Source organism: Anopheles cruzii, chromosome 3, assembly GCF_943734635.1.
Source record: "Anopheles cruzii chromosome 3, idAnoCruzAS_RS32_06, whole genome shotgun sequence".
In the NCBI taxonomy this organism is placed as follows: domain Eukaryota; kingdom Metazoa; phylum Arthropoda; class Insecta; order Diptera; family Culicidae; genus Anopheles; species Anopheles cruzii.
In genome coordinates, this window is record NC_069145.1 from 23,136,797 (window position 1) to 23,154,748 (window position 17,952).

Sequence of the window (17,952 nt, forward strand, 5' to 3'; positions counted from 1 at the left end):
TGATTTTTTTTTATTGATTTCACAATTTAACTGCTCACACAGTGCATGATTACATGTAAAGATTTGAACTGTTTTTAAATTTCAACTCGTACCGATCGGCGCACGGAAGACCGATCGATTTCAACAGTCGCAGAATTGGTTCCGAGGACACCGAATCAATGGCGATCGAATCCAAATAGCAACCGTAAACAGCAGCCTGTTTGCCACGGAACTTGCGATACCCAACAGCACCGGCAGCCACTCCGGTGAGCACGTTCGGAGGGTCTAGTGGTCCGACACCTTCGGCAGTACCGCTCAAACCCTTGATGAAACACACTTTTTCTAGCTCATGTTCCGCGGCGCCCTTGTATAAGACGGCAGGTTGTAGCGAAACGCTAGTGACGCTGTCTGCAGCATCCAGCCACGGTGCCAGCTTTTCCGTTATGTGCCCAAAAAGGTTTGGATCGATTTCTTCCGAGACGCACACAATTAGCCGCTCGGAGGGCACGTGAAAGATACTGACGGTGCCGGAAGAAAGCTGCAAAAGTGGACTGTTGTTTCCTTTTAGAATGGCTGCACCGACAAAGCTGCCTACTTTTTGTCCTTCAAAAATGAGCATGCGGAAAGGGTCCACCAGAGTTTTCCGGATCTCTACTTCCTCGGTGGTGCCGTCCTGGTCGTTGAACCAAATCCACTCCAACCTATGATCGAATCAAAGGAGAGTAACGGTTGATTTTGCGTGTAGGGATTTTGCGCACTAATATACGTACGGCTCGAATGGAGGTTTGTCTTGCTCATCTTCGTCGTAATCATCCCAAAATGCGCGGGTTGATGGTTCGACGATTTCACCAAAATTTAAACTCATCTCTGTTTCCTGGCTTGTTGCTTGTAAAACGGACCGGCAAGAATGACAAACAAAAATGGTCCCGTGTTTTGATAGATGACATTAAGAAGCTGTGGGTTTGTGTGCGATTACAGATGAATACTATTTGCAACAGAATTCAACGGTATCTTTTTGTATGATCATTTAAGACTGCATGTTTTTTTTCGTTTGAATTTTCTTTAACATTATTTTACATTCAACCTTTTTCCATTAAAAAAAACTCACCGAAACGCAACTGCCAGCATGTCGTGGATCCAATAGTAACAGCATCGCTGACTTGATGTTGCCATTTGTAAACAAAGACAACAATAAGATTAAAATATTTCCAAATATCGGTTTGGTGGATCGGAGAAAATATAATTGAAAATGGCACGATTGGTGCGAAATGAACAAGCAAAGCATCTGGGTTTCTTACTCCAACAACCTGATGAAGGTAAGTTAATGAATACATTATTAATCATCGTTCTATTTGATGCAACATCATTCACAATTTGTAGTGCTGATCGAGTTCTGCAAGTTCGCCATCGAATATATAGGCTCTGGAATACACGAGAAAAAATGTACCGTCGCAGCGAGTAAGTTGAATCCCGGTAGGAAACAAGGGTGTTGTTTTGTACAATTTTTTCTTCTCTATCGCAGAAAAACTCGCGACCACGTACGAAACCGTCCGTAGCGCACTGGAAGCGCTGGTCGCACTGCTCATTGATAGTACGAAACTCGCCTTAACCGAACAGGAATTTTCCAATTCTGTACGATCTCTCGAAGGCATTAGCGAAAAACAGCGAGAAATCCTGTGGCAGTTTGTGATCAGCAAACGGAACCTGGTTGATAATATAATGCGTGCATCCTGTCAGGATGAGCTCTACTTTCGTGATCTGGAGTGGCGTCTTGAGGGCCGCATAGCTTCCCGTGCGCAACGAAGCCAGGCCACACCGGTTATAAAAATGAAGTTTCATCTCGATACCGAGTGCGTAAGCGAGTATCGTGAAAAGCTTGCTCTTTCTTCACCGGAAGGTGCCACCATAGAGGAGGCGGAAAAACACGTTACTCGACGAGAGGTACTGGCTGAAACGGACCCGACTATGCTGCAATACATGATACAAGTGCTGGAAAAGGCATTACTGGAAGCTCGTACACGCCGTGTGCGTAATTATGTAAAACCTACGGTTAGTTAAATGCTCAATTACATGCGCTTCCAAAACATTGGTGTAAAGATCTACTTTATTTTGCGCCGCTTAGCTTAACACTTGATTGTGTCTTCGTCGTAGTATTTGTTGTACTTTTTCCATTGGTATCGTCGTTTTGGGTCCAGTTTGCTCGACGCAGGATTCAAATTCGACATCAAGCCAGCTTTCTGGGCCATCGTGACCAGGGCACTCATGCGGCGTTGCTGCCGCTTACATAATCCGGTCACTCGCCGGGGTAACATGCATCCATCGGACCTCACGTATTGGCTCAGGATGAGCACATCCGTGTGTTTAATGTCCAGTCCAAGCGTACATTGGGGGCAGAATCGTTCACCGCAATTGGCTGCTTCCACCAGCTGCGGCACCAGCGTATCCTGGCGTGGTGAGGGCACATATTCACCCTTAATGACCAGAGTGTCGGTCACAGTGACTTCCTCGACTGAAAACGAACAAGTGATGCTCTCAAAAGGACCCCAATCTAGAAGGCAGCGCGCACTTACTCTCTTTTAATCTGTTTGTCGATGATAAAGATAAATGTCTTATGATATTCGGTGCGGATCTGGAAAATGAGGAATACTTCGACCACAATGCGAGAGCCATTATTGAAACCGGGTGTTTGTTTTCAATCGGTCTGCTGCCAAGATTTGTTTTGACATTCGACAATCTAATTTCAGCTTCAAATTAATCTAAATTTAACCACCTGTCATATTAAACATTAAATTGTATTTTTTACGATAAAGAATTGAATAACAATCATAAACTAAGTAAAAGATAATTTTGTTTCTGTTTTATAAAACGTTTACAAGAAGCAAACAAATTCTGATTAGATTAGTTTCCTGAACATGACAGCAGCCGATTGCTATGACAATTGCGCCAATAGGAAATGCCAACATGTTTGCCCGAGCATTTCCTTTTACACAGTCCACTCCACTGATTTGTAAGCATTTATTTGCAGCACGCTTCCATCGATCCTTGATCCGTAAAGAGTCGGCAAGAAACCTAATCAGCAACATGGCGAACAACAACGAGCAAGCGAAACGATTCAAAGACGGCCAGCAAACCGAGGTCCGTCTAAAGATAGGTACGCACGATGGAATTTTCCACTGTGACGAAGTCCTAGCGTGCTACATGCTCCAGCAGTTACCACAATACTCGACGGCACAAATAGTACGGACAAGGGATCAAAAACTGCTGGATACGTGTGACATCGTAGTGGATGTCGGCTCTGTATACGATCATGAGCACCACCGGTACGACCACCACCAGGCGTCGTTTGGCGATACGCTAAACAGTTTGCGACCCGAAGTGGGCTCCCGGTGGAACATCCGGCTTAGCTCGGCTGGGTTGGTGTACACGCACTTTGGCGAGGAGGTGTTGCGCTTGTTACTGCAGAAAAAGTTAGACCAAGAACCGAATGCCGAATGTCTGCGTGCTGTGTATCTCAAGGTGTACGATGGGTTTATTAGCGAAATCGACGCCATCGACAACGGTGTTCCGATGTTCGAGGGCGGCGAACCAAAGTACAATATTACAACGAACCTTAGTTCCCGCATGCACAATTTCAACCCCACCTGGAATGAACCTTCGCCGCCACCAGAAAGCCTGGAGCGTTTCGAACAGGCCAAAGCATACGTCGGACGAGAGTTTGAGGACAAAGTGCTTTACTACGCTAAAAGTTGGTGGCCAGCGCGCGATCTGGTGTCTCGGGCTCTTGCTGATCGATTAACCGTGCACGAATCGGGTGCCATTCTGGAGCTGGAACAATTTTGTCCTTGGAAGGAACATCTTTATCTTCTAGAAAAAGAACAAAATTTAGTGGGCAAGGCAAAATATGTGCTATACTTTAACAAGGAACATGATTGGCGTATCATCTGTGTGCCAAATCAACCATCATCATTCGTTTGCCGCAAGTTTCTTAAGAAATCGTGGCGTGGTGTACGCGATGAGGAGCTTGAGAAAGTGTCGGGAATTGCGGGAGCAAAATTTTGCCACCAGACTGGCTTCATTGGAGGTAACACGACACGCGAAGGAGCACTGCGAATGGCAGTTGCAAGTTTACAGGCCCCCGAAGATTAGTTCGTCGATAAATTTTCGTACATAAAAGGAAGCTATTCTAGCTTGATGAGCAAGAAGCTGTGCGTATGTAAGTTATTTTCGATGACACGGATTGTTTTTTATCAAACAGTAATCGTTTATTCATCTCCATCATCATCATCATCATTCGGTTTACGCTTTTTCCATTCTCCCGGTTCATTCTCGTCACGTGGCTCATAGCTGTGAAGTGGCAACTTTTCGAGCCATTCCAACATCGATGCGGTTTTAAGTTCCGTCTCAACAATCGTGGAAGCAATGTGCTGTTTGAAGAATTCCTGTATAAGTGGTTCTTCCTTCTCAAAGTCCAACATCTCGTGGCACCCATCTTCGCCGTACCGTTTGTTGTACTTGTCGTAGTGAATGCGACTCAACACCAGGCCCAATCCGGGGGCGGTCGGAATGCCGTATCGCTCCTGTCCGAAAGCTTTCTCAATGATATCGGCACCACTAAGGCCCCGCACGACAGCTAGCGTCAGGCCAACCATCTTACGGATTTGATGAAGCATAAAACTTTGTCCCTTGATGCGAATAGTCGCAAATTCTGCGGTAGTTCCGTCAGGCACAAAAGGTGCTTCACACTCGAACTGCATGATGTACCGCTTAACGGACGGGTCGATGAACTCTTTGCGGCTAGTAAAGTTGTGGAAGTTCTTCGTGCCCACATAGAGCGCAAGCACTTCGTTTACACGCTGCAATCGTTCCGCTGGCAGCCGGTACGTCAGTATTTCGAGGCCCTTTTCGTCTTCCGCTGCAAAGGCTATAGTGGGCAGCGTATAGGTATACGTTCGCGCGTCACAATTGCTCTTGGAATTGAAACCTTTCGTAACGCGCTTCACGGCGTAAACACGAATAGGTGGCGGCAGTTCAGAGTTGAGGGCATCAATGTCGAGATTATCGGCTGAAACGACACAGACCGCGTTCATTGAAGAGAAACACTACGCCGCTCAGTTCGCCTTACGTAATTTTATCGAAACAACTTGCACAGCAGCCGATACCCCTTTGTCCGTGCGGGCCGCGCGCTGGAACTGGATTTGTTGTGGCTGCCGGAAACCTTCGTCGTTGATCCAGTTTTGTTTCAGCATGGCGCGCAGCAGATCTTCCTCGATTGTGCGTGTGCCGGGGTTGCGCTGCATTCCAAAATAGTCGACCCCCGAGTACCCCAGCAAGATGACACTCTTGCGCCGCTTCACCCTCGACGCGGGATCAAAGTTTCTCACCGCTTCCGGATCTTCCGGAGGGTCTTCCCACTTACGGCGCTTTACCGCCCCATTGTAGCGTTGCTCTACGCTTCTTTTGATCTGGTGTGCTTCCATTCTGCGCTGCGCCTCTACTTTTTTATCCGCCAGTTTCGTCTCTACGGCCGCAGCTAAGGCAGCGACAAACTTTTTGCTCACAGCGTCATCTGGTTCGGGTGCGGCGGTAGAATACAACTGGTTTAGTTTTCGACGAGTGAATGTGGATGGGAGCGATTCTAACGAAACTAGAGCCCGTCGGAATAGCGCAAACATGCCAGACCAGCGGAACGGATTCTTTTAGCGCCGGTTCTGTGTGAAGTGTTTACAATCCGTGCACATGGTTCGCGACGTTTAACGAAATTTGCAGGATTCGGATTCGACCGGTCTGCTCGAAACCGTGCTGCTCGACTGTGTTCGAAATTCGAAACGTCACTTTTGTTCAAAAATTTCCCTGACGCCGACACGAACGGTAACAAGGAAGAGGCAGAAAAGAAGCGCTTGTTCGCGTTTTGTTTACGTTTTGTAACCAAATCTCTTGTTTTCGTGACGCTAAACAGCTAAGCTTTTGTCGTAAGTGATTTAACAAAATCGAAGCACACATTTATTGTGCAGTGCGTGTGACCCTAAACTATTCAGCCGTTGTCCGCTTGGGGTAATCTGGAAAGGATAAAAAAACATGCAATCATAGCTAGCGGAGAGAGTTTCGCATCCGCTCGAACGCCAGAAACAAGATCCGAAGATCGCGGAAGCTGTGTGCGTGTCCGATCGCCGTCCATCCAACGGTTGCTTCTCGATAATTGACAGCTTTCTATGGACGGGCTGAGCAAATTAGAAGGGGAACACTTTCGGCCGTACGATCGCATTCAGCTTTCTACGAGAAGCGTAATCCACTGTGGCCTACAGAGGTTCCGCGTGTTGTGATTACGCGAATATGTGTTGAACGGTGAATTCCTACGGAGCTCGCGCGATCGAGACGCGCTTCTACGCTTGTGTTGGTGGTGAAATGGCCCGTCTATCTCGCCTTCTGCACAGGAATGCAGACTGTAGCAACATTTGCAGAGTGAACCATGACGCCCAGCGATAGTGAGTGGGGACGTGAAAAAAACGCAATCCTAATGCGAAACAGAGACAATGAAGGCGGAGCCCTTTAAAGTGTTTTGTGTGTGCAAGGTCAAAGGTGGCAAGAAGAAGAAAAACGGGAACGCGTTAAGAATGTACCAGAAGAAACCGAAAACAAACTTACACGCGTTGGATGCTATGTGTTAGTGTTTTGAACGCAAAACAACAGTTGCGCGAAAGTGTGTTTACTGATAAAAGGTAGTTTAAAACATCCAAGTAGCTAGATTTGGCGTGCGCTACAACTGTAAGCACGTAGTTGGCCGCGAAGGAACCGACGGAGCGAAAGCGGTCGTCGTGATCGGTCGTTGTTTTTCACTTCTAGCGACCAAAGCAACACACAGCTCAACCATGCACGGTGGCGGTGGCGGCGCACATCGGAGGCGAAAGAAGCGCTCGAACTACGGGATCCGCACGGTGGAGGTGAACCGTGGGACGAATGGGTTTGGTTTCACCATTTCCGGCCAGCAGCCGTGCATCCTGTCGTGCATCGTGGCCGGTTCACCGGCCGACCTGGCCGGACTGCGGGCGGGCGACTTTCTCATCTCAGTCAACGGAATGAACGTGTCGAAGCTGCCGCACGAGTCGGTGGTGCAACTGATCGGCGGTACCCACGGCACGATCCGGATGGCTATCGCCGAAAACTACTACTCGGACAGCTCGGACGAGGACATCATGTTTCACGGAGCACAGCAGCAACAACACCGGGCTCGACCGAAGTACCCACACAAGGCAAAATTTTCCCGCAGTACTGCCGCAGGCGTTTCCGGTGGAGTGGCTGCTTCGAGTGCTGCGGGTGGACACGGACCCGAGCGACACGCGTTGACCGGGGCTAGCACGCCGATCAAGGGATTAACCTCTTCGTCTCATTCGGTGGGCGGACAGGTGGAGAGTGCCGAAGAGTTGAACGATTCCCACTCGACCACGGCGTATAACGTCATCCACAGTCCGAACGCAAGCAACAGCTGTGATATTTCGAACGTCAGTGCAATGGTCCGCTCGGTGCAGCTGGGTGACCCGTCAGCGGTTGCCACTGTGGCCGAGCCGTCGGAGAACGCGCTCGAGTACCAGGCGGTGGTGGGGTATCTGGGGACGATCGAGATGCCGAAACAGATTGCCACCAGCTCGAAGCTGCAAACGGTGCGCAGCTGTATACGCAAAATGCGTCAGGAAAAGCGCAACCCGACGACGGTGCTGATGACGATACTCCCGTCCTGTTTGAATCTAACCAACACGAGCAACAATCTGATCGCCAACTATGCCTCGGCCCGGCTTAGCTACGTCAGCAGTAGCAGCGAAAGCGACAACAAGTACTTTGGCCTGGTCACGTCGGCCATCTACGCCGACGGGCTGATGTGCGAGAGTGCGGATGTGTTGAGCCACCGGAAGGACGTGGTCATCTCGAACAGCTGCCACGTGTTCGTGATCGACGGGAAGCTGGTGGAGCACGAACTGCACCTCGAGAAGGCGGCCCTGTTCAAGATCGTGTGCACGAAGGATCCGATCACGAACCTCTGCCTGGAGTTCCCGTCGAACTCGGAGTACGTGGTGAATTTGATACGCAGCATGTACAGCCTAAAGTCGCTGATGAAATCGGACACTGGCACCGGTAGCGGCTACGCCGGGAGACCGCCCGTAGCCCGGAGTCTCAATTTGGAGGCGAACGGCAATGGCCGTTACCCTCGTAACCGGTCCGCGGATCCTCGGCTGAATGCGCGTGCGATGGACGACGCGCACGACGTGCTGGCGGCCAGTTCTCCGCAGCCGAGCAATCACAGTGAAATTACGACCACTTCGAGCAATTCCGACTCGGGAATCGGTTTCCACAACGACTGTCGCAACATTTCCGATCGCATACTGTTGGTCGATTTTCCCGGTATGCTCGGTCCGCAGCAGCAACGGTTACTGCAACAGCAGCAGATAGCAAACGTAAGGGCACATTACCGCAAATCGCATCCTTTCTTGCGGCCGGCAGGGATCATCAACGAGATACCACCGAAGCTTGATCCGATCCGTAACATACGCAGTACGACGGGAGCGACCGTGGCGTCTCCCGAATCTCCCGGCCACTCGTTTCGCCTGCAGATCGTGCACGGGAAATCGAAATCGGCCGACTACAGTTTCCCGTCGACGTCAGCGGCCGGCTTCGTGGATCGGCTTACGGTTCGGGCACGACCCGATCCGAAAACGTTCGCCTCGGAACGATCGCCTTCCAAGGAAAACGCTCTGAACTGTTTGCACGCGGAAGGTGCACCGTCGGATGGCGACGGACCCGGCTCGGACCCGTGGACCGTGGGGCACACGGTCGACGAGCAGGGCAACGTGGTGGAGGAGCGTGCGATCGATGTACCACCGATGGTAGAACTATTCCTCGATCTGGAACGCTATAACAACGATAATGTGAAGAATAGTTTGCTCGCTGCCCGCTCCTGTGACGACATGATCCTGTCGCTGGGAAAGGGATCATCCTGCTCGTTGGCGGACGAGGAGGACGTTGGCGGAGGCGAAGGTTTGGCCGATGTGCTGCTGGATGCGGAAGCGTACGAACGGTTGAAGGTGAAGCTGTCGATCGACGATCTTACGCTGGTTTCGTCGGGTTCCACCGAGCGGTTGCCATCGGACACTACGGCCACGATGATGATGCCCTGTGCCATTGCCAATGGTTGCCATAACAGTGCCCCCAACAGCGCGGCTGGGAACCAGCACGTGTTTCTGCAGCCACTGAAACCCGTCAAGCGTTCGAAAAAAGCTTGCACTACGCACACAACGAAACTGGCGTCCGGCAGGATGGCTGCCGTGCACGGTGCTAGCTACGCAACGGACGAAAATTCATCGTCCAACCGTTCTTCGGTGCACGGTGGCGTTGTGGGGCGCGTCGGTGACAAGCTGGCGGCGTATAAACTGAGCCCAAAGGTGTTCGGTTTGCCACGGCCCATCTCGGTTAGTTTCGAGAACATTTCGACTCTTTCGGCGGATGCTGGAGCACATCGGGGCGGAGGCTCCACGCTGGACGACAGTGTCTGCGGCGGTCCTGCTGATGGTCCCGGTGCTAGTGGTCGGAAACGTTCGCAGAAACCCGGCGTACCGGGCACGCCCGGTTCGGGGCGTGCGAGTCGATCTGGGAAGCGGCTGAGTGGTGGATTTTCGGCCATTTGGGGAAGTTTACAAGAGCTGCGTACGGGAAGCTTTGCCAGTAAGCATGAAGATCGATCGCGACATGAGGAACAGGCGGACGGCGGCACCGTGACTCCGAAGCAGAAAAAGGAACGCGAACGTCGGCTGAGTGGTTGCAAGATCCTGGAGGCGACCTACAGTGAACCGGACCTACGGTGTGATGAGGTGAGTTCCGATTCTTCGAAGCATTTCATTTACCGGAAGTTTTAGTGAACCCGGAACCGCTCTAGTGTGTGCCCATTCCAATGAACACTCCGTTCCGCTTTTGGGCCCCTTTTCTTACAACCCCTTCCGATTGGAAGGGCCAACCGTAGCCGAGCGGGTTTCTTCCGCGTTTCGAAAGGGAAGTTGTTCGGTTGTCCGATAAACTGCGGAAACGCGAACCACGCAAACCCAGGTAAGCCACGCGCTACTACGGTTTTTTACACGATGCTAATAGAGCGAAGGGAACGGCCGTAGAAGTCACGACGCATCAAATTCAGGGCCGGAAGTATCTTTCATTGCCAAAGACAAGGCGGTGCGCTCATCCACAAGACAGCTTTGGGTAATTCGGGCGTCTGATCTAATGGGGCAAAGAGTTGTGCTTCTCAAAAGGCTGATATTCATTGTGCGTGCGGTTGTTCACGAACTGAAGTCGGTCGGAAATGACGGAACTACTGAAACCGTGCTCGCACTCGGCCCGTTTTATGTCGCCGTCCCAAAAGTGAGTCATGCTTTTTCTAACGCTGCCTGCGTGTATCGGAAAACTAGCCCGTCTGATGGTGAGTAATTTCTTCGGATAGTGGGAGGCCCCTAATTACGGTCCCTTTCAGCGTGATGGAATCGAGACTCACGACACGACAGAGACAACTTCCTCGAATCGTTTGACCGCCTTCCCCGTCGCTGGCGGTCGGGAACTGCTGCAACGAGAAAAACGGCTTCTCAGTAACGAACAATTCATGGCCGGTAGTGCACGTTGACAGCGACGGGGTCGGTTAAAGACGGTGATAGTTTTCATAGTTTACGCCTAAACCGATTCAGATGTTTAGCTAACGGAATCACGCAAAAGTTCGAATGTTTGCGCGATTCGGAGTCGCTGTAAGTGGTGCGAGTGTTCTTCACGTTGGCCGCCAATCGGGTCGCAAATATGCAGACATCTTGCCCCGTGTGTTATAAGTCACGTTTAGCAGTGAAATCTACGGTACACCCTTCCAGCGGGCACCCAATTCCCAATTGACCGGTGCGGGTGTCCGAGAGATCTGCCTTTTCTGTACGGGAAGGAAATTGAAATTGATTGAGTTAAAACTTTAATTGATGCCAATTGAGCACTATTAGCCGGGGAAAGGTCGTCTGACCACTCGGTCGGAGGTGTGACGCCGTTACGCAGGGGCTTCCATCCGATTCCCCATGTCAGGGTGGCGATACTCAGATTATTAACTGAGGAGAGAGAGAGAGAGGATTGTAACAAATATCTTAGCCGGCAAAGTTATGCTGCGTTAAGTTGTTGCCGGGGGTTTATCGTGCCTTCCCAACTCGTGGCAGATTGATGCGGTGCGGTCGCATACGCAACTCAATTGTGGTGCGGCAACATGTGCAGTGCGTAATTTGTGCGAATTATGCGAACCTCCAATTGGTGTGCTCGATCACGCTGTTGGTGTGGAGGAAAAGGATGAAAAGAAAACGGAATGCGACATAATTCTTCAGATTCCTGCGTGCGGTCAGCGTTCCGTGACCCGGTTGGTGTTGGTGTCTTCCGGTGGAACAAACAGAGCGTTGTGACATTGACGTCTATTTCGTGCTGCCTAAGGGCAAGACCTACGACAACGACCAGGAAGACCCATCATTGCGCCAACTGGACATCTTGCCCACTACTGTTGTCAGGCGCCGTTGCGTCACGCTTCCGAAACAGAACTATGTTACCGGCCCGACGGATGCATCCCCCCTACCCAGGCACCGCGATAAAGAATGGTGACCAAATTTGAAAAAGTGATGGCGCACCTCTTTCTCTCGCGCGCCCGCTCTTATCAGATAAGCGGCGGTTCCGGTCGACCACTGGAAGCATCGGAACGGTCGCGGGCCGGTTAGTGGTGTTTGTCTGACCTGTAGTGGTGTGGACTGGCCGCGTTATCGTTGATTGGTGATTGAGACGTTTTGTCATCATCGTGGGGGCCGCCTCGAGGAACGGCGGCATTGCAACCTGCGTCAACAAATCAGAACCATCGCTGGACCTGGACGGCCCCCTGAAAGGGGCGCAGGGGGTGTGAGTGTTCGGGTTGCGTTGCGATGCACGACGGTTTGTTCCGTGCCCGACAGTGTTTCTTCAATCTTGGGTGGACTACTACGTGTTCTACGCGCACGGTGATAGTATACGAAGGCGGCGGCCAGTGTGCCAAGTGAAGTTTTCGGAAGAAAAGGGGCCACTCTGCGAGGCGCCATCCCACGGTGTTCCGGTGCAGATGGTGCTGAAGGGGCTAATGTGTGGCCTCAATTCGACAGAATCCGCATCGGTAAGAGTGCCTGGATGCATTGTTTACATTCCGGTCGGTCGGTTGAGGGATCGTCATTAGTCATCGGTGCATGTAACGCGCTGTGTCGGTAAAGTCGGCCTTCATGATTCGCTCTCCGAACGGGAATGTGTCAGCTTGGCTTGTGATGCTGATGATGCTAATAATTGGCGGAGCTGTGACTTGACGATCAGTGACTCATCGCAGTAGACCGCCGCTGGGCGTTGATGGATGTAAACGGTGAATTCTTGATGTTCCCTAAGTCGCGGTTTAGCGAACGATATGTAGCTTATCGTAGAGAAAATGCCCAAAAGAATCGCCTTCAACCCAAAGTTACGATGCCGCCGAATTGAAGGCCCAATGACGAATACCGGAGGCGTAGTTTAAAAATAATTGTTTGACAGCTTGATAAAGGCAAAATATTTACTCACAGCTGTTCCGTGCCCGTACTGGTCGTGTCTAATCTTATCTTTTCGCTTTCTTTCCACAGGTGAGTTGCTTTCGGCATGAATTGTACTTATCAGGCCTCAGGCTGAGCCACGACAGATTGTCCTTTTTGCATGCCACACGGCGTATACCCCGTAAGTAAAATGGCTAATCTTTGTTGCGCTCCAACTGGCCCCCCCAAAGACAGGCCAGAAATATTCTTTTGGTAACATTTCAACCGTGACTTGAACTGAGCAGCGTTTGGCACGTGCCAGGTGAGCTCGGTAGCGGCCAGTGGTAAGGATACAATCGATTTCTCAAAATAGAGAGGTCGAACAAGGGAAACTTGAGTTCCCCTTCGAACGCCAGACCGCGTCATGTGTTCCATTTCTATCACCTGTTCTCTGATTCTTTGTCCCCGTCGAGCCATCGGCCGCGTGTCTGTGTGTGATGCTCAGACCTGCAAAAGGACCCCTGGCACTTTCATTGCCGTTGTTTGGCGTGCGCTGGGATGGCCCGAACTTTGTAACAGCTTTACGGTGCTTACGCTCTCCTTACGGACAGTTCTTGGTTGTTGTGGTTGCCTTTTTGTTATGCTCACGTGCCAGGCGGTAGAAGGTGCGCTAGCAGCGATCCGGCAAAGCCTATCGCGCTTGGAACCTGCACGCGTTTTTGCCCTCTTCCATTATCATGCCGTGCGGTAACATTTGTCTTACTGTGGGGCTTATTTTTATTTCCTTCGTCCTGCAACAACCATCCAAAGGTTCTCTCTGCCTTTTCGATGCAATCTTATAGGGTTTCGTTTTTTGCTGAGGGGATACAATCATTATTTGACCAGGGGCTCCCGATCGATGCGCGTGTGCGTTGGGCCACCGGTTCGGGAAACCTGTCCCGAGGACGATTTTATAGCGTCCTGGTTGCTGGTTCTTTGACCGTGGTGCCTCAACCGTAACAGAAGGACTGGGTTTAATTTACATTTGCCGCGGGAAAGACACACCAACACTAGCATTAACAACCTTAATTAGGACCCTCGATGTGTCTGTGTGAATATGCATAATTTATGTAGAAAAAAACACGTTAGAAACTGCAATTTATTTTTCGTTTAGTTGCCATAGTTCTTTCTGTCCATGCCAAATATTCTCCCGAAAGTAGTGGGTAAAGGTTTCAGTAGTTGGTGCTTAAGCAAATCCCATACGGGTTTCGTCTGTCGGGCAAAGCGGATTAAGCGGATTCGAAATAAGAAGCGGGATTCGAAACGTCTTTGCCAAGCGGTCACCGGAAAGGCTTAAATCCGATCGTTGCAACTGCTACATGAAAGCTTTCGTCCCGGGGCATCGGCCAGGAAAAGAAGGCACTTCATTATGCACCCCTTCGGTGCCTGGGATGTTGGCGGGGTGCAAAAAGTGCAAGTGCTCATTATCACATTGCAGGGCCCGCCCGAGCCCTTTACTACCAATGTTTGCGGTTCCCTAGCACACACACACACGCGAACGGTTCTCGAACGAGAGGGATTCGAAAAAAAGGCCGATGAAGAATGCCGATTTCGACCATGACAGTGAACACACCGGCGGACGGTGAAGGTAACTTGGCTTGGGGTCATCCTTTACCCCTCGTTGTCGATCGTTGCAGGAGCATTCCGTCTTCGACATCGACACAGGGGTCGTAAGCCTGTATGTGTACACGCCAAAAAAAAAACCGCTGAAGAAGACGCTTTCCCCTATCTCCCGAATGTCCACGGGGTAGTACCTGTTGCGTGTGACCGGCGGACGATGAAGTTTTACGCACCGCAGCACTTTGCCGCCGGGGGAAGAAGTGCGCTGCTGCCTTCCCGATGGACCTTCTCTGCGTCTCTGTCGTGCAGTTGGGACAATTAACGTGCTCAACCTCTCCGTTGTGCCCAGCGGTAGCGGGTGCATCCACACGGGCGGCAAGATCGTAGGGCGCGCAGGGGGAAAGGATGCACTCTGGGTCGCCAGCCGCAGCCAGAAACGGGGGAAACCAGACAACCCATATGCGGCGATTTCGATTATTTCACGTTCGCCGGTCTCTTCCCGTGCTGCCGGGAGTGCGTGAGTCAGTCTAGCGTTGGCACCGTCGCCCGGCGAATCGTCGTCGCTCGGGACACCTCTCCGGATCTTGGACGTGTAACGGCCGGGGCAAAAATGCAAATATTGTGACAAGTTGCGTCCCGACGACGACAACGACGGAGGTTGCTGTTGGGGCAACAATGTATTGTGCGTATCGCGCGGGAGCTGATAACACTCCCCGAACGTGACTTCTTGAAGTGCTGCTGTGGTGCAGGTAGTTAGTGTGTGTGTGTGTGTGTGCATAAAGCATTACCTTACGAAGCTGCCTCGCACCGGGGGGGGACACGGGACATTATTCGTAACGGTTTTATGTGAGTTCGGGTTTTGGTGCTTTCCTGCGATCGGCCACTTACGGCAGTGGATACGTGATTTATGTTGCGCCGTGTGTGCACCGTCGTAAGCGGAACTGCCTGCGTTCTCCCCGTACATGGACCGCGGTCGTTAAACGACGGCGGGGGAAGAATAGAATAAGAAAGTTTCACCACTTATGTTGCGCCTTAGGGCCCGCCGGATCAGGCTTCGTGCGCCACGTTCGCGGGGAATATGAATCCCAGCGCTGCTCGGTGTACCACTTTAGGGACCCGCGGCATCTCTTTACGTCGCCGAATGAAAGTTTCGTAATGATAGCAAGTCCCTCATTTATGCGCCGAAGAGTGTTTAAAAAGTATCAAAAATTGTTATCAGGTTTTTTGTGGTGATGTTGCCGCCAACAGTTTCGCTGGCCAGTTAGGCAGGTTTCGGCAAATGGCGACGAACTTGATGCTGAAGGCCATCGCTAGAGCGACAAACAATCTACCATTTGCAAAGATAATGTGATAGGTGCTAATTTCTGCGAAATAATGGACCAACCTCATCGTCATCAACAAACTCTAGTAGGCCGCGGTGTTCGGTGTGACTCACTCTCTGGCGAAGGTGCGAATGAGGTGTTTTCGAATGAGGCCTTTGGACGCAACAGCGCTGTCCGTGAGCGACCATTTCCGGTTACGCGCAGTGTGCCAATGTGTGTGGTTCCGCCTCTGGGTGTATCGAAAACGGAACGGAACCTTTCAAAATATTCACGAAATTATGTATCAATGAATGGCGGCGAAGATGCCCTAAACCCCGAGAGTGCACAAAGTTCTATTTATAACGTGCTGTGGCCGCAATATTGCATAAAAAAGAAGCGTCGGACATCTTGCCGGACCATCGCGTTGTGACTGAGGATGCTGCGATCGAAGTCTGCCAATGCCAACTCAGGTGTTGTGTTCATTTCACGGGCCTCACGGTCAGAGACGATGTGATGGTAGCCGCCGATCTGTGTTGATATCAGCTGCCAATGTTTACACGTTCCGTTCGCTCCTCGTGGTTCGCACGGAGGTCGCCCGGTTCATGTCTGGCTCGTTCGGTAGATTTTCGTGACCGTCGCGCGATTTTCGTGACGCATCGACCCAAAGCTTCACGATGCAGGAAATCCGTCTACGCGCACCGCCTGCTCTGTTTTATTGTACAACAATTGACAATTTGTGGTTTCAAGGAGTTTGGGTTCGTTGCTGCTTTGGAATTGCTTTGCTCGCGGGCAAAATGTGTCGCCAGTGAGTTTTGGAATCATAAAACGCAGCAAAAGTAACAGGGGAACATGCCATTTTTCCATTTTTAACCAACCATTTTTATTTCAACTGAATTGGGGTGTCAGTTGTATTCAAGGGCACGCTCTACGCTCGGATGAAGTTTGTAGAAAACTCCCATTCGCGAAACTCAACAATTAACAGAGACCTTTGTGTGAACATACTTTCAAAAGTTTCATGATTTGCTGAGGCACGTAAATTAACGCTCACACTGCGCCAGCCAGCAGCCAGCAGCTCCAGTGATTGATCATTATAGTTCTACTCTCGCGGCCGACGATGATTGCGTGGTAGGTGATGCGCCAGAAAGTTCTCCTCCCTGTGCCGGTTGCGGTGTGGCCATTAGGTGTCGAGTACACGATGCGCAATGCAAACACGCGCGCACCCTGAACCTTTTGCACCCACATTTGGCACGGCGGGCGAGAGCGCGTGCGTCGTCGTAGCCGCAGGACCGGGCAAGGTGCCCGGAGAGTTGCAGTCGGCCTCGTTAGAACCGATCGTGACGCGGTCCCGGACGGATCAGCGTGCCGCGGACCGAGCGGGCAGAGGAGACCGTTTATCAATGCTGTGTTTCATTTGTAGATCGATGAGTTCGTTCCTTTGCAAGGTGTAAGGAGTGCCACGGTACGGTAAAGTGAAGATTGGTGAGTGTCAAGTTTGTGAGCCGAACACTTTTGGGACACAGTGGCGTGTGAAAGTAGGCCAATGATGGCCAACGATGGAGCGGAAGCGTCGCTAGCCAATGCTAGCGACGAGCGGCCATCAGCGGGTGCGCCTACAAAAACATCGGAGATTACGATTGTCATGCGCACGGTGCTGTCGTCGGCTGCCGTAAACAACGGTTCGACCGGCGCCAAATCCGCCACGGAGTCGGAGTGCCCCGCGGAACGGCCCCCGACGGGCAATCGGATCGAAGTGACAACCAGTGTGAAAACGGTATTCGAGTGTCCGGATGCGGCTCCGTCGGCCGACTCCTGTGCCGAAGCGGCCGCGATCGGATTGATGTTGCAGCCTGTGTTGAGCAGAAACTTTATCGCCCTCCTGAAGAGTGCCAACGATTCGTCGTTCGAGAATGTGCTCGAGTTTAAGTCGTTACTTACCGGGGCCAGCGGCGGCGGCGGCCGGTCAGCTGGGCCGTCGGATTCCGGCGAACACCTCACCGAGCCCGGCTCCAAGCACGGTCTAAGCTCGGACTCGGACACAACGACGCACGATGAGTCCGTGTTGAAGAAGCCCAAAACCAAGGCCGCCCCGGAAGGGGTCGATTTTGCCCGTCTTCCGTCATCGACTCCGATTAAGATACGCATTTCGCAGGACCCGTGTCTGGCGGGGAAGGATGCGGATGAAGAGCAAGACTATCGGCTGGACCTGCTGACCCCCCCGGCCGACGCATCGTTCATCGATTCCGACTTCGAATCGATGGAACAGGATCAGTACGATACGTGCAGCAGTAAGGGTAGCTCCCGGCACGATTCATTGCATCCTCCAGCAACGGCTGAGACCTGCCGGCAGCTCTCATCGCCGTCGCCCAATAGCCGCGACCATCACCCACCGGCGGAGACGATCCCGGACTGCCCGGCGGACGCGGTGCGATCGCACCGCAAGTCGTCCTCCGTGACGAAGGCGTTCTTCGAGGAAGCGCTCAAAACGCCGCTCGCCATCCGGAAGCACTTCCAGAAGCGGCGCA

The 17,952-nt window shown here is 51.7% G+C and overlaps 6 protein-coding genes across 6 annotated transcripts in view; 3 read left to right on the forward strand and 3 right to left on the reverse strand.

Moving 5' to 3' along the window:
- Positions 1-35: 35 nt before the first annotated feature.
- Positions 36-862, reverse strand: LOC128272844 (uncharacterized). Its single transcript, XM_053010726.1, has 2 exons — positions 750-862; positions 36-680 (listed from the first exon to the last, which is right to left on the reverse strand). The coding sequence occupies exons 1-2, from the start codon at positions 842-844 to the stop codon at positions 50-52; spliced, it is 726 nt and encodes a 241-aa protein (XP_052866686.1). The 5' UTR covers positions 845-862; the 3' UTR covers positions 36-49.
- Positions 863-946: 84 nt separating this feature from the next.
- On the forward strand, positions 947-2,053 carry LOC128272845 (COMM domain-containing protein 2). Its single transcript, XM_053010728.1, has 4 exons — positions 947-986; positions 1,105-1,295; positions 1,360-1,437; positions 1,502-2,053. Exons 2-4 carry the CDS (start codon positions 1,229-1,231, stop codon positions 2,035-2,037), a joined length of 681 nt encoding a protein of 226 aa, XP_052866688.1. The 5' UTR covers positions 947-986; positions 1,105-1,228; the 3' UTR covers positions 2,038-2,053.
- Positions 2,054-2,057: 4 nt separating this feature from the next.
- On the reverse strand, positions 2,058-2,672 carry LOC128272846 (28S ribosomal protein S18a, mitochondrial). Its single transcript, XM_053010729.1, has 2 exons — positions 2,550-2,672; positions 2,058-2,488 (listed from the first exon to the last, which is right to left on the reverse strand). The coding sequence occupies exons 1-2, from the start codon at positions 2,647-2,649 to the stop codon at positions 2,103-2,105; spliced, it is 486 nt and encodes a 161-aa protein (XP_052866689.1). The 5' UTR covers positions 2,650-2,672; the 3' UTR covers positions 2,058-2,102.
- A 303-nt stretch (positions 2,673-2,975) lies between these two features.
- LOC128272842 (MYG1 exonuclease) lies at positions 2,976-4,175 on the forward strand. Its single transcript, XM_053010724.1, has one exon. It carries the CDS (start codon positions 3,061-3,063, stop codon positions 4,123-4,125), a length of 1,065 nt encoding a protein of 354 aa, XP_052866684.1. The 5' UTR covers positions 2,976-3,060; the 3' UTR covers positions 4,126-4,175.
- A 66-nt stretch (positions 4,176-4,241) lies between these two features.
- On the reverse strand, positions 4,242-5,659 carry LOC128272840 (pseudouridylate synthase 1 homolog). The gene is made up of 2 exons (XM_053010723.1): positions 5,102-5,659; positions 4,242-5,041 (listed from the first exon to the last, which is right to left on the reverse strand). The coding sequence occupies exons 1-2, from the start codon at positions 5,649-5,651 to the stop codon at positions 4,242-4,244; spliced, it is 1,350 nt and encodes a 449-aa protein (XP_052866683.1). The 5' UTR covers positions 5,652-5,659.
- Positions 5,660-6,845: 1,186 nt separating this feature from the next.
- Positions 6,846-17,952, forward strand: part of LOC128270069 (regulator of G-protein signaling loco) — a 39,074-nt gene continuing 27,967 nt past the window's right edge. Inside the window, exon 1 of the mRNA XM_053007475.1 lies at positions 6,846-9,833. Coding sequence (XP_052863435.1) covers positions 6,846-9,833 — 2,988 coding nt within the window. The remainder of the gene's footprint in view (positions 9,834-17,952) is intronic.

Excerpts from the sequence above, each read along its gene's own strand:
- LOC128272844 (XM_053010726.1), bottom strand. The coding sequence starts at position 844 with ATGAGTTTAAATTTTGGTGAAATCGTCGAACCATCAACCCGCGCATTT. Across the intron at positions 681-749 it reads GACAAACCTCCATTCGAGCC|GTTGGAGTGGATTTGGTTCA; the intron begins GTACGTATATTA and ends ATTCGATCATAG.
- LOC128272845 (XM_053010728.1), top strand. The coding sequence starts at position 1,229 with ATGGCACGATTGGTGCGAAATGAACAAGCAAAGCATCTGGGTTTCTTA. Across the intron at positions 1,296-1,359 it reads ACTCCAACAACCTGATGAAG|TGCTGATCGAGTTCTGCAAG; the intron begins GTAAGTTAATGA and ends CACAATTTGTAG. Across the intron at positions 1,438-1,501 it reads AAAATGTACCGTCGCAGCGA|AAAAACTCGCGACCACGTAC; the intron begins GTAAGTTGAATC and ends TCTCTATCGCAG.
- LOC128272846 (XM_053010729.1), bottom strand. The coding sequence starts at position 2,649 with ATGGCTCTCGCATTGTGGTCGAAGTATTCCTCATTTTCCAGATCCGCA. Across the intron at positions 2,489-2,549 it reads GACAAACAGATTAAAAGAGA|TCGAGGAAGTCACTGTGACC; the intron begins GTAAGTGCGCGC and ends GTTCGTTTTCAG.
- LOC128272842 (XM_053010724.1), top strand. The coding sequence starts at position 3,061 with ATGGCGAACAACAACGAGCAAGCGAAACGATTCAAAGACGGCCAGCAA.
- LOC128272840 (XM_053010723.1), bottom strand. The coding sequence starts at position 5,651 with ATGTTTGCGCTATTCCGACGGGCTCTAGTTTCGTTAGAATCGCTCCCA. Across the intron at positions 5,042-5,101 it reads AGTTGTTTCGATAAAATTAC|CCGATAATCTCGACATTGAT; the intron begins GTAAGGCGAACT and ends GTGTCGTTTCAG.